Source organism: Sycon ciliatum, chromosome 8 (genome assembly GCF_964019385.1).
Source record: "Sycon ciliatum chromosome 8, ocSycCili1.1, whole genome shotgun sequence".
Classification (NCBI taxonomy): Eukaryota; Metazoa; Porifera; class Calcarea; order Leucosolenida; family Sycettidae; genus Sycon; species Sycon ciliatum.
Genome location: NC_088650.1, coordinates 32,117,906 through 32,131,415, shown reverse-complemented (window position 1 = coordinate 32,131,415; position 13,510 = coordinate 32,117,906). Strand labels below are relative to the sequence as shown.

General features: G+C 46.2%; 2 protein-coding genes across 3 annotated transcripts; one reads left to right on the top strand and one right to left on the bottom strand.

Annotated features, from left to right (window-relative positions):
• Positions 1-3,124: 3,124 nt before the first annotated feature.
• On the bottom strand, positions 3,125-9,242 carry LOC135822790 (prefoldin subunit 6-like). The gene is made up of 5 exons (XM_065335616.1): positions 9,071-9,242; positions 7,502-7,572; positions 6,926-7,050; positions 4,634-4,802; positions 3,125-3,672 (listed from the first exon to the last, which is right to left on the bottom strand). Exons 1-4 carry the CDS (start codon positions 9,150-9,152, stop codon positions 4,673-4,675), a joined length of 408 nt encoding a protein of 135 aa, XP_065191688.1. The 5' UTR covers positions 9,153-9,242; the 3' UTR covers positions 3,125-3,672; positions 4,634-4,672.
• A 208-nt stretch (positions 9,243-9,450) lies between these two features.
• LOC135822789 (cystatin-A-like) lies at positions 9,451-13,474 on the top strand. Of its 2 annotated transcripts, none has more exons than XR_010554543.1 (4): positions 9,451-9,608; positions 10,539-10,646; positions 12,272-12,459; positions 13,116-13,474. XR_010554543.1 is itself a non-coding variant. In XM_065335614.1 (4 exons), the coding sequence occupies exons 1-3, from the start codon at positions 9,546-9,548 to the stop codon at positions 12,392-12,394; spliced, it is 294 nt and encodes a 97-aa protein (XP_065191686.1). In that variant the 5' UTR covers positions 9,451-9,545; the 3' UTR covers positions 12,395-12,443; positions 13,116-13,474. The 2 variants fall into 2 exon arrangements, 1 of the variants encoding a protein (XP_065191686.1); XM_065335614.1 differs by having other exon boundaries at positions 12,272-12,443.
• The last annotated feature ends 36 nt before the right edge of the window (positions 13,475-13,510 follow it).

Sequence of the window (13,510 nt, the reverse complement as noted above, 5' to 3'; positions counted from 1 at the left end):
CACACACGCGCACACTCCCTCTCTCTCTCTCTCTCTCTCTCTCTCTCTCACACACACACACACACAAACACTACCATAGTCCTTGGAACAACCGGTACAGTGTGTGGAAGAGAAGTGGCAAAGATCACGCTCTAGCTGTAACAGCCACTAGATGTACTTGTCCTTGATGTGTGATGTACTCGGCATACATTCATTGTCCGTAACCTATCTCACAAACGTATTGAACACAAGAATGCTGAACCAAGTGGAAAAGCTGAGACTAAGAGGAATGAAGGGGAGAAGCCGGAACACAAGCGATATTATTGCCACGCCATGACCTGTCACAATGTACATGTACATGTAATCGCATTATGAACTACGATCAGTACAACATAAAACATACAGGCTATTACTACAGGTACATGCACAATAATTACTAGTAGTAGTAGTGGGTTGCGGCATGCATGCATGCAGCTCAAGAGAGTGCTCATTACACCTACATGTACATACGTCGTGTACAATGTACATGTACAGTAGGTGCTGAGAAGTACGTACACAATACTGTGCATGAATTCTGAATCACACCAATACATGTACACATTCTCTCCACGATCGTCATGTACATGTACATACATGTTGCAACGATACCAGCACAATGTATGCCTCCACAACTATTTTAATAGGCTAGTGTGACGGTGCAAGATGAGCATTTAAAACAACCGTCAATGCATGTACACACAATGACTATGTAGAACTAGTACATGTACAAGGCACACATTGCCGGCCCCACATCCCCAGAACACTTGGTCCCAGCTGACTGGGATGTTGGTTTGCAAAGTGAGCTCCGATTGGCGTCCCTAGTGGCAGAGATAGTCCTCTAGAAAACCCAAGTGTGGTAGACTTGGCGCCACAGTCTAGAAGGGTGACAAGCAACGCTCTACCTGTCTTGAAGTGTATGCCTTCACATACATGTTCACATACACAACAGCTACTCAGCCTAAAGAGACTTTGGTGCCTCTCAGCCCTTGACACACATCTCATCAAGAGAAGCTTTCTCTCTTCATCTTACATATCCGTTTGTGCCAGTCAGCTGATGGCTTTACGGACAGGATCGGAGGCACCATTATTATGCCACACACACACATGTACACACGCACACCGTGACGCACGTATACACAAACACACAATACGCCGTGACACACGCACGTATACACAAACACACAATACGCCGTGACACACGCACGTATACACAAACACACAATGCTCTTTGTAGGCAAAGCAACACTGTGACTCATGACCGTTGTGTAGTCACTCATGCGCATGTACTGTACATGTACTGCCACAACTGGCTTGCATGATTGCTATACTGCAGTGAATGCCAGTAATGCATGTATCCATTATGCAATGTGCAAGCCTGTGCATTGCGGCGATTGTCAGTCAAATATTTCAGGGAAGCCTACATTAGATAGTACCGTTGAAGTAACTGTTAGTTAATGAGAGCCTTACATGTACATGTACATGATTGCAGTCTTTCCAGACCACTACTCACAACACAAGAGCTGCATGTACGTACATCAGTAACCATTCAGTATACCACATGATTTCAGGCAAAGACTGAATCTCTATGCAAAGACTGAATTGAATACAATCATGGGGAATCAAAGCACCTAGGTATAACCTGAGATTTGGTGGAAACTGTACGTACATTGCACACTACTACAATTTTAGTTCACTACAAAACTCGAGGATACCTTGCCAAGTACCCGCCCTTCTTCAACTCGAGTATACCTTGCCAATTACCCGCCCTTCTTCAACTCGAGTATAACTTGCCAATTACCCGCCCTTCTTCAGGGTGAAAAGGTAGTCACGTGTGAAGATTCTTATTCTTATGCCAAGTTATGGTGGAAGAATCCAGGGAGTAGGACTACTCCCCTGCTACTGTATCTACAGGTCGCAACATGTGAATGTTGTGCTCAGCTGCTTGTTCCGAGTCATTTGTACAGTAAAACCTGTCAAGGCGACCACCTGTCCTAAAAGACCACTGAAACCAGGCCGAAGGAATTCTATTTCCAGTCAAATGATCCTGGATATGGAGACCACCTGGTAACAGAGAACACGTTTTCAAGGTCCCTTGAGCGGTCGTCGTAGACAGGTTTCACTGTACTTAGAAGTGTTAGTAAGAACAGTCAGTACAATTTGAAACTCGGATGTTGAGCGAATAATAAAAATAATGGAGAAAGGAAAAGGACAGTCAGTACAATCCTAGTCATTACATAGACAGGCGTGTATTATGCCATCACATGCACATGGACTTGCACAATCATGCTGTAATGATACTCAGACTTGTATCACGCAGTATCTGTACAGTACAAATTGTAACGATGAAACTTGGAAGGGACCTGGACAAAGCTGCAGCCAAGTGAAGACAGAAAAAAGGCTTCCATCCTCTGGACTGCAGTGCAAACATCATGCACTAATCGGATGTGAATACATGATGTACACCCCTCAGCTGTAATGACAGTCAATGTCCAGTGAGTAATGCAGATGACCTGGCTGTATGGCTCACTTGCCAGGATCAAGTACAACACAATACTGCAGAGAGCAAACAATCAGGCTACAGTATTCACTCTGCAAAGCAGCACTGAGCGTGAATGAGTACACATCTTCAACGGAACACTGATCAAGAGATATGGCCATGGGAACGTCAGGCTCCAACATTGCATGCTACTACTGCTGCTGCTGCGGCTGGTTTTCAGTGGAGCTGATATCCCCAAAACATCCCCAAAACATCACCAGCTCAGTACACTTCACACTGCACTGCAGGCCAGGGTTTACTACAGGTCAGCTGAAAGATGCACAAAATGGCACACACTCTCACAAACATAACCATGTCATGCAAGCACAGAATAATCAGTCACAAGTCTGCTGCAAGAACTGCTGACAGGAGAACTTCAATACCTCTTCCCCCCCCCCCCCCTCCCCACATACAAACACACAGCACGAAGAAAATGCCATGCACCCCCCCCCCCCCCCAATGCATGAGATGCAAACATGACCTGGCTCAAGGCAATACTTTCAAAACAAGCCAAAATGCTCCACAATCCTCCCCTGCAACACACACGCATCCAACAATCCAGCCGGCACATGACTTCATTTGCTTTGTATAATAATAATTATTATAAAAATCCACACCAGATTTAGGGGCAATGCTGGCATGGGACGTAGAGCGTGAGAAATGCGATGAGTAGAACTACATCCGTGTTACCACTATGTACACATGCTCAGTGTAAACAAAAAATATCTTGAAACGTAGCATCAAGCACATGGCTGGTGGACTGTGCATACGTCCAGCAGGGACACACCAGCATGCAGCACAGAGCAGATAAGAGATGTAGACAGAGTTCATGGACATGCACACAGGTACAGAGATGACAGTGCTGCTTGGTACACGTCCTGTACACACCATAGGCTACATCATGACCTCAGCAGGTACACACATACTCAACACACCATCCCACGATCGCCCCGCACACAGTGACAGGCGACGGGGATACATTGTTACACAAAGTGCTGGTTGGTGCTGCCACGTCACAGCCCCGCAGCACACCCACCAGCACTACCAACAATGCTAGGTAAGCCACGGTGACAACGCGAGGTACATACCACACTTCACTGCTCAATTACGCCAGTTCACTGCGCACGGAAGGGATGAAAACAGAAAAAAGAAAGCGAGAGAAAAATCAGCATGTATAGATGGGCGGATAGAGGTACAGTGTTGCTTTATAATCCGGCACAATTCACAATCCGGCACAATTGGTGCTACGGAAATTCTGCTGGAGTAGGGCGGGTGCTCTGATTTACTGCTGCAATGTACATGAAAAGGACATTTTGGTTACTGAAAGTTATGCTGGGTTACAAAAGGGTGCTGGTTTATAAAGTGCCGGAATAAAGATGGACGACTGTACTAGTGAACCAGTCATCCCCAAAAGCAAAACTGTCCAATACCGACAGTCTGTGTGGCAAACACAGCTAGAGATACTCATACAGGTCCATACCGACAGTCTGTGTGGCAAACACAGCTAGAGATACTCAAACAGGTCCATACCGACAGTCTGTGTGGCAAACACAGCTAGAGATACTCAAACAGGAACGTTACAAAGAGGTATTCATCTCTGCTGAGGCAACGCAGATCCTTACTTCCTCCTTCTCTATCAATACTGTGCGCACTGTGTGAGTTCTGCACATGTGTTTCACCTGTATCTTAGATAGCTGATACCAGGTCTATCTAAAGTACAGCACTGCTGTGGACATGGAAATGCGGTCGGAGGTCAAGCGGCCCAGGACACTGGGCATGCAGCCGTGAGTACGCATACGACCAACACGTGCACTGCATGCAACGTTCTGTACGCACTGACGGCGCCGGCCCCGAGTCATTTCACAGCATTTCCATGTCCACGACAGTACCTTTCAGGTACATGTACATCAACATGCCATGTGTTATCTTACACCCCCCCCCCCCCCCCCCGCCCGGATAGCAAGACAATGGTCTCCGGTGTCTGCTGGTCTACCGGGATTGCTGCTGCTGTTGATGATGATCTAACACCCCCCCCCCCCACACACACACACAGACACACACATAACCTTACACACTCACCTCAGTATAGCAAGACAAGGGTCTACAATGCCTGCTGGTCTACCGGGGCTGCTGCTGCTGCATAAGAGCCATCTGCAGCTGCTTGTACTTGCCCTGCACCTTCTGGATGTTGTCGCGCACTTTCGTAGTCTCGCCTTGGCCGTCCGCTAGTAGTTTCTCATAACGGGCACTGAGGAGCATTGGGGCAGAACAGTGTGCATACATGAGATGAGACAACATGACCGTTCACACGGAATCACACACGGCAAAGAGACCAGCAAAGTTCACGTGACGTGAACGCGCGTACACACACACACACACACACACGTAAACACACACCTCTCTCTCACACACGCACTTACACACACAGACACACACGTAACCACACACACACACACACACTTTTGCTAAGCGATCCAGTACACGATTGTAAGGGCCCGGTCACACATGCACTCAAAAGTAGCGGATCCGCTGAAGCGACGTCGCAGGAGCGAAAATACCATGGCAACGGCGAGAAGCGGAACTTCCGCTTCGGCGGAAACTCCAATCCGCTTCCTCCAAAATTTTCGAAGCGAGACTGTCGCTTCTGCGGTTTCGCTTCAGCGGAAAACACCGCGGTCTGCTGTATATGGACTTGCTACGAGAAATTTGTATGCGTATAATGTCCGTGCAACAAAAATGCGTGCAAGATGGTCATTGACCTCGTCTATTCTTCGTACCGTATGCACCACAGTCCACTTTACTCTCATTTTCCGCCAAAGTAGGAGTTTGCCCTGTTTGTATGTGAGCCCCAGCCAGCAGAAACCTGAACTTGTGTAATTTTTTCGCTCGAAATTGATTCTACACTATTAATCATTCAAGTTATCAAGTTTGATGACAATCTGATAAGCGAAAGCATGGAAAATAGAGTTTGAAGTCACACAGGTCAAGATTCGGTACAGTTGGCCTAGCATCCATGCCTAGTGACTCCATGCAAGTTGATCCTACAGTTTCTGATTGTGAAGTGGAACAGGTACATGTAAGTAAATAGAATGCAAGTCAGGCTTGCCCTCTTGGTGCTGCAGGCATGAGTAGTTCAAAAGTGTGACGATATTCCGCATACATCACTACCTTCTTTACAACACCAGAGTGCACAACGATGATTGGTGGCTGGCCTTCCAAATTGTGTTCAGGGACCTCTGTGCTGGCAGTTTGAGCGTTGTCCCAAAGCTTGCCATACTGATAGATGTACTGACCAATACCACTAACATCCACTCCCTTGCACACTTTCACTCAGACCATGATTTCAGCATAATAATTGTATTTCAATGATATGAGCGACTACTCGCGTTTTGTAGCACGTGAAGATGTTGCCCCAAAGCGTTCAGCCGGTTTGACTTTTTAGGGATCCCCTTTCTCAGCACAGGCAGCATCCAGCTTAGCGTCGTCTGGCAAGGTAGAGTGCTGATAATACTACGCTCTGTTTTGCGTCGTGAGAAGCCTTCCAATGCTCCATCAGTGTCTGCAACATCATTGTTGTCGATGTAGAAATACGGATCGCTCAGCGGGTCGACATTCAGCTTCTCCTCGCAGTCGCTATTACTCCCGCACTGACTATCGTCGCCACCAGTATCCAGTGTCGATTTTTTGAGGGCTCTTCGTTGCTATGCATATGAGACTCGCCACTGCTGGACAAACTCAGCGAGATCGCCACCAAAGAAATAATTCCGATCGCGAACTAACTTTCAGCGCCGCTTCCTACAGGGAGTCTCACGCTGACAACTCTGGACCTAAGTCTTTGTCGCGACACCTGTCGCCATCGCTGTGTCTAAACTCAACCTCCGTGTGACGAGCTCTCACCTAGCGCTAAAATCAATTGACCAGAGACATTTGAAGACACTTGAAACTCCTTTGACAACAAAGACACCCACTCGATCGAAAAAGAATCTTCAAAAGCCAGCTCACTGCGCGTCCCAAACTTTGACGTCACATTTTGATGATTGATATCAAGTACACAAGTGCTGGTTTCCGCTGGCCGGGGCTCATGTGTGACCATACACACGTGGTTTCGCTGGAGCGACACCAGGCTCGCTGTCGCAGAACCTCCACGCCGAAGCGAACCCCAGTGCATGTGTGACCGGGCCCTAAGGAAGATTAGCTCCCAGTCCCAAGAAAAGGCAATGTGGATGCAATTCAGCTCATGACTGCATTTTCACCGGTTGTTGGTGATTACAGTCTAGAAGTTACATTCAGTTCTGTGGTGACAGTTTTGGATGAATAAACTGCAGTGCAAGAAAGTGACTAAGAATGCACACAAGCTAGTGGCTCACTTACATTTCTTTATTGATATATTCTAATCTCTTGTCCACCGTCATGCGCGCCTCGCCTAAGTCCTGCTTCACAAGAACGGGTCCGACCATCTTGAACACGTTTGCCTCTTCGGCCAGCAGATCCAGCTCCTACACACAAACACCCACACCCACACACATCCACATGTTGCATAAGGAACAAAACACAGAAAATACAGGACAGCTGTAAAAAACCCAGCTATAGAGAGGTTTCACATCTTTGACATGTGACAAATTTGTGTTGAAAGCGATAATGGCACGTGGACAGTGGAACCAATATGGCCGACATCACATGACCTATTGATGCAGCTGTTGAGTGGAGTTGAAACCAACATGCCTGACCTGTATGGTCATGTGATAGATGTCTCCATTTAAAAATACACTCACACACCGTATGCACATGCATGCATGCACACAATGGCGCATGCGCACCTGTCACACAAGATAATCATGCAAATCTGCAAGAGCACTGGCTGTAAACACACTGGTCTTCCCGCATCTAGCGGCAACAACAGCAGACTATCGGAATCACACAGACACACAGACATGGGGACATCCGTACCTCTTTGACCATGACATTTTCTTGCCGCTGGGTTTCCAGATGCTCGCGGGCCCTTGCACTTTTCTGCAGATCTAGCGATGAGAAAAGTAAGAACACAATACAAATAGCAACAAACATAATAAGTTGAACACGAAGAGAGAGAGAGAGAGAGAGAGAGAGAGAGAGAGAGAGAGAGAGAGAGAGAAAGCCCCCAATGAGCAAAGGAAAAGCAGGCTGACCTCTACAGTAAAAGAGGGTAGACGAATGACATCGTCGTATACAAGAGATGATGTTATCGATACGCGTTGTACAGAGAAAAGAACGAGCAGTTGCTGTTTCGTAACTCTGAGTTTCACGAACTGAATCGATCATCAGACGAAAATTGAATTGAAACAGCAACTGCTTGTTCTTCTGTGTGTGTATTCCGCTCTTTGCCTATTGAGCCCTCCACGGTCAGTGGATGAACTTCACATGGTATATGCTTCGTATACAGTTATGTTTTGTATGGAGAGTTAGGGCATGTTCGATTGGTAGGATCGGGATCCCGATCCACCGGATCCACTGGATTCGCACCCTTTCGATTGGTCGGATCCGGATCCGGATCCTTCGGATTTGGATCCGGTCAACCCTCCTCGGGGAGCAGGGTTGACCGGATCCAACGGATCCAAATGTGACCTTTGTGCGTATATGGCTGGTAAAAATCATTTTTGTACACATTGTGGTACGCACACGTGGATGGAGATAGAACTTGTTGACTTTTTGTACGACGCACGGGATGAGTACGACGTTCACCCTTTTGGGTGCCTTAGGCGCCTTGTGAGCGCCATTTTCAACATGGCAACAGTCAAGGTCCAAAATAAAGTGTTCAGTTGAATCTGAAGGATCCGAGGGATCTGAGATCTGGATCCCGATCCTTACCAATCGAACATGCCCTATAACTCGTGCTGGTGATGTCACTCCATAAAAAACTCACATGACCACGTGAGTGCATCTCGTCTATCATACAATAGAGATTTCTGGGCGTTCCCCGTACCACCTGGGATGTGACATTTCAGGTTTGTATCAGTTTGTACTGAAAATGGCAATACCTTGCATGACGTGCAAGACATATTTCAGGCCTACATATCGTCCAGTCTATTGAACCGGCAGTCTAAACAATTGCCCGGTGATGTCTACTTCCCTGAGTATAATGCCTCAATTGCCATACTGGATACGCTTTCCGTCTCCTACTACAAGCAATTCGATTCTGCTTGCACCTAGGTATTGTATGTGATTGTGAGTGCCACCCATTTTCAAATCGACTGGCTAACATCACACAGGCCATAGAAGTAAGTACCCCTGGGCCAATGTCACAAAGGTACATCATAGGTGGAAGTACTCAACCACACGAACAAGAAAGGATCCGAACTCGTATCACCGGGAGACACTAGACATGACCTGCAATGCTAACAACAGCCAGCGATAACGTGCCTGCACAACTTCAGAAGGAATTTAGTACCATCATCAACGCAGTCGTTATCCCCAAGAAGTCAAAACCATGATAAAGTTACAAAGGTCATGCAATGCAAGAAAAGGCGACTATGCGCGTACCTTTCTGTTTTTCTTGGAATTTCTCTCCCAATTCTTGGAGATGCCTCTCCATCGCCTGTAGTTCCTTTATAGCAGCAGCCATTGTTACTGATACGACACTCCACACGTACTTCCAAGAGGAAACACAGAAGTGAAAACCTGATAAAATAATTTGCTTCTTGGGGAAAATAGGTCTAGTCTACACAAAAAAGGTAGAGCAAAAAATATTTTCAAAAAGCCTGCAGCCATCCGTCGTGATGACACGTGCATTCGATTGGCTAATCCGAGTGCTGTGCTGTGCTTGTAGTAGTCTACCAGTTCTATACTGTTTTTCTCGAACACACCCGTGGAAGAATTTTGAAAAGGACATGTGTCACCAGCTGACTGTGGCTGTGGCGATCTGGAAGTGGAACTGGATCATTTTGAGCAGTAGCTTACTTGTTTCAAGCAGTCTTCTATTTCTTCTTCATCGCTCATTTTCTCAAACAACACTAAGATGCTTGGTGGTGCTAAACCTGCTCGCCCAGCTGATGCTGAGGTCCAAGGCGTTTGTGACAAGGTATGATCAAATCAGTAGCGATCTGACGACTGAGGTCTTTGAACATGGATAACATTTGTTTGAATCATAAAATTAATAATGGTGAGGAGCCTGCTCATATGTATGTGGTAAACCTCTACGCTTTTTGATGGGCAACAAAGACGTTTGGACTTCTAGCTGAGATTATCAAGACTGTTTTGTGTGTAATTTAGTGTTAGCATTCAGATACCATGGTACACTTGGACTTCAGCTGGGAATGTTTCAGACACACATGTACACGTACCATTGTAGCTATGTTTGATATGAATGTAGCTTAGTTGCAGTTGATCATTCTTGTTGGGAACGGTGATTGTAACAATGCTAACATGCTGCAATGGGGATTTAGAGCAGGTTAAAAGGGCAACACATGGAAGCCTTTGGTGGTACTAAAAGTCTAATCAATAAATTAGATCACGTCCGTATTGTTATTTTGATATTCCTGGACAACATGAATTGTATGTCTCCCAACGTGGGAGCTCGCGCTTTTCCTCCGGACTTGAATCTCACTTGCAGGAAAAGCGCGAATTCCCATGTAGGGAGAGCGGCACACAATTCCCTAAGTACAGGGCTGCTCAATGAAATCCAGTCGAGTCACTCAAGTACGCGCCGGGCATTGCGCAACCCTAGACATGCGAACACTGGGTTGCAAAATGGTGCAAAGGGCAAACTTCATTGAGCAGCACTTTATCACCCAAGTCGCAACAACCTCTCCTTCCCATTGGACACCATGTCCATGGGTGCTTTATGGATATAGGACGAATGCGGCAGCAATACACGTACCTCGCTCGACGGCACCCATCCCGTACATTTTTTGATCAAAAGTGGTATGTGTGCGTGTGTGTATGTGTAGCTTTCTTAGATCATCTCAATGTTGCTTGCACTCTGTATGTGTGTGTACTCTGTGTTTCCTAGGTACGGCAGGAGGTTGAGCAGAAAGCCAACGGTGGAAATGCGTATGCTATGTTTGTTGCTACCACTGTTAGCACACAGGTCGTCGCTGGTATCAACTACTTTGTCAAGGTAATCCTCGCCACGCATCTCTCTGTATTTCCTATCTGTCTGTCTGTCTGTCTGTCTGTCTGTCTGTCTGTGTTTCCGTCTCTTTGTCTTTCTGTCCGTGTTTCTGTCTCTGTCTCTCCCATGAGCATGACCCACCTATAAACAAGTGCAGTCCCCGACCACATCTTTCTACTGTCCGCTGGACACACTTTGGTTGAGCGACTCTTTTCTTTCTAAGTCTTGATGAATAGTAGCTTCGTTGTCTGTTTTTGGTTACTGTAAGTCAACAAATATTCGGCGCATATTTGTTTTCGGCTATATTCGGCCTGGGTATTTTTGGCCTAATATTTGTTGTGGCCGAAATTTTGTTTTGCAAAGTTCAGTGTGACAGTGTATACAGGCAGCAGCAATACAGGCTGAAATTTTAATGTGGCAGAAATGTGTTTTAGCCCTGGGAGGCCGACATTTAATAAACACGCCGACAATTTGTAGACTTGCAGTTTTAAATTGGCTCACCATCCGGGTTCAACTTACTGTTTTCATTCCGTGGATCACTTCCTAGCTATCGTAATGAGTATGCTAGTGGGGTGCATGCTGTACTTAAGCTGGCAGAGGCCATTAGTAGTCGGCACGTCGTCCCTGCATCCCCTTTGTCTTGTTTCATGCTGTCTGTTCTGCACATGGTTCTCAGTAGGTCTGTGTTCATAGTCAAACAAAAAGAAGTTCAAACAAAGTTACAATACGCTGTCCTTCAGACTGCTAGAGGTTACTAGTAAAATTTAGTATGACATGCTGTCCTTGAGGCTGGCAGAGGCTACTGCTAACGTTAGTTACAATATGTTGTCATGTTGTGGTTTGGTATCATGGCACCGCAACATGACAGCACAAGGCACATGCAGTGTTTTGTAGCCTGGCGTGTGTGTGTGTGTGTGTTTGTGTGTGCCATGCCCGTGTGTGTGTGTGTGTGTGTGTGTGTGTGTGTGTGTGTGTGTGTGTGTGAAAAAAGACCAACAAGTAGGGATTCTCTGGCCAGAAAAAGCCACTTCATAGCTGTGTGGTGTAGACCAGGCTGAATAGTGGCGGTCAATTCTTCAGCCTTGCAAGCTGTTGAATGGTGCAATCCCAGCACAAGCTGCTATGGCTTCTGCTGTAGCATCGCTATCATCGCCTCCGGCGATGGGCGTCCAATGGTGTGTGTGTGTGTGCGTGTGTTTGTGTGTGTGCCATGCCTGTAAACTCGGCGTAAAGTAAAGTCAATGTTCACAATGACAATCTTATGAAAACATTTTGTGGGAAATACAGTGTTGCTCTATGAAGTTCGGTCGGTCGCGTAAGTCAAGTTTGCGCCTTGCACCATTTCGCAGCCCAGTGTTCGCAGGTCTAGGGCAGCGCAACGCCCGGCGCGTACTTGAGTGATGCGACTGGATTTCATTGAGCAGCACTGGAGAATTGAAAATCTTTCAAGATACACCTTCAAAGTGAAAAAAAGCATTCTAAGGAGTATTTGTGCCAACCATTGACAATGATTTTTGAATGAGTTTCTGTGATGCCACTTCACTCCTGTCGGTTTTTTCTTCTTCTCTGTCCTCTAACCCCCCTCCTCCATCTCTCTCTCTCGTTCACCCACTACCTCTTGTGTGGAGCAGGTGCAGACGGGTGAAGGTGCGTACATTCACGTTCGTGTTTACGAGGACCTCTCACAGACCTTCACTCTTTCGGCCTTCAAGACTGGCATGACACTGGATGATCCCATTGGTTATTTTGAGTGATAGTGTTCTTAGCACAGCCTCCACTGATCCGGACTCATTCATGCACTACCTCATTCATGCACTACCTCATTCATGCACTACCTCATTCATGCACTACCTCATTCATGCACTACCTCATTCATGCACTACCTCATTCATGCACTACCTCATTCATGCACTACCTCATTCATGCACTACCTCATTCATGCACTACCTCATTCATGCACTACCTCATTCATGCACTACCTCATTCATGCACTACCTCATTCATGCACTACCTCATTCATGCACTACCTCATTCATGCACTACCTCATTCATGCACTACCTCATTCATGCACTACCTCATTCATGCACTACCTCATTCATGCACTACCTCATTCATGCACTACCTCATTCATGCACTACCTCATTCATGCACTACTTCATTCATGCACTACCTCATTCATGCACTACCTCATTCATGCACTACCTCATTCATGCACTACCTCATTCATGCACTACCTCATTCATGCACTACCTCATTCATGCACTACCTCATTCATGCACTACCTCATTCATGCACTACCTCATTCATGCACTACCTCATTCATGCACTACCTCATTCATGCACTACCTCATTCATGCACTACCTCATTCATGCACTACCTCATTCATGCACTACCTCATTCATGCACTACCTCATTCATGCACTACCTCATTCATGCACTACCTCATTCATGCACTACCTCATTCATGCACTACTTCACATTTTTTTTTGCTTTTAAAGTAGTATATTGCCAACAGGATCACTGAAGAAAACAAAATATTTCTTATCTCAATAGTAGCGCAACAGCAGTCTTTGCTCCAGTCTTCAACTGGACTCTTAGATCAGTTTGAGTTGTCAGCCACTGTCATGCTGGGGCTTAGACACCATGCACTTGCTCAGTGGCTCTGCAATTCTGCTTTCCCTCCAAATATGACATACATGAACGACCGATTTACGTCTAATTTCCGTAGTTCTACCGGTGTTACAGTTTATCTTTCTCAATCTGCAGCAGACTGCTCAAACTATCACAGTCATGTACTCATTACTTTCTATGTTGGAAAACTATTTTCGAAATGCCCCCCCCCCCTCCCCGACTCAGGTCAGTATTATT

Bases quoted from the DNA above. Each gene is read 5' to 3' on its own strand.
- LOC135822790 (XM_065335616.1), bottom strand. From the start codon at position 9,152: ATGGCTGCTGCTATAAAGGAACTACAGGCGATGGAGAGGCATCTCCAA. The intron at 7,573-9,070 runs GTACGCGCATAG...TCTCATCGCTAG, and splicing joins ATTCCAAGAAAAACAGAAAG to ATCTGCAGAAAAGTGCAAGG. The intron at 7,051-7,501 runs GTACGGATGTCC...GTTTGTGTGTAG, and splicing joins AAAATGTCATGGTCAAAGAG to GAGCTGGATCTGCTGGCCGA.
- LOC135822789 (XM_065335614.1), top strand. From the start codon at position 9,546: ATGCTTGGTGGTGCTAAACCTGCTCGCCCAGCTGATGCTGAGGTCCAA. The intron at 9,609-10,538 runs GTATGATCAAAT...TGTGTTTCCTAG, and splicing joins TCCAAGGCGTTTGTGACAAG to GTACGGCAGGAGGTTGAGCA. The intron at 10,647-12,271 runs GTAATCCTCGCC...TGTGTGGAGCAG, and splicing joins GTATCAACTACTTTGTCAAG to GTGCAGACGGGTGAAGGTGC.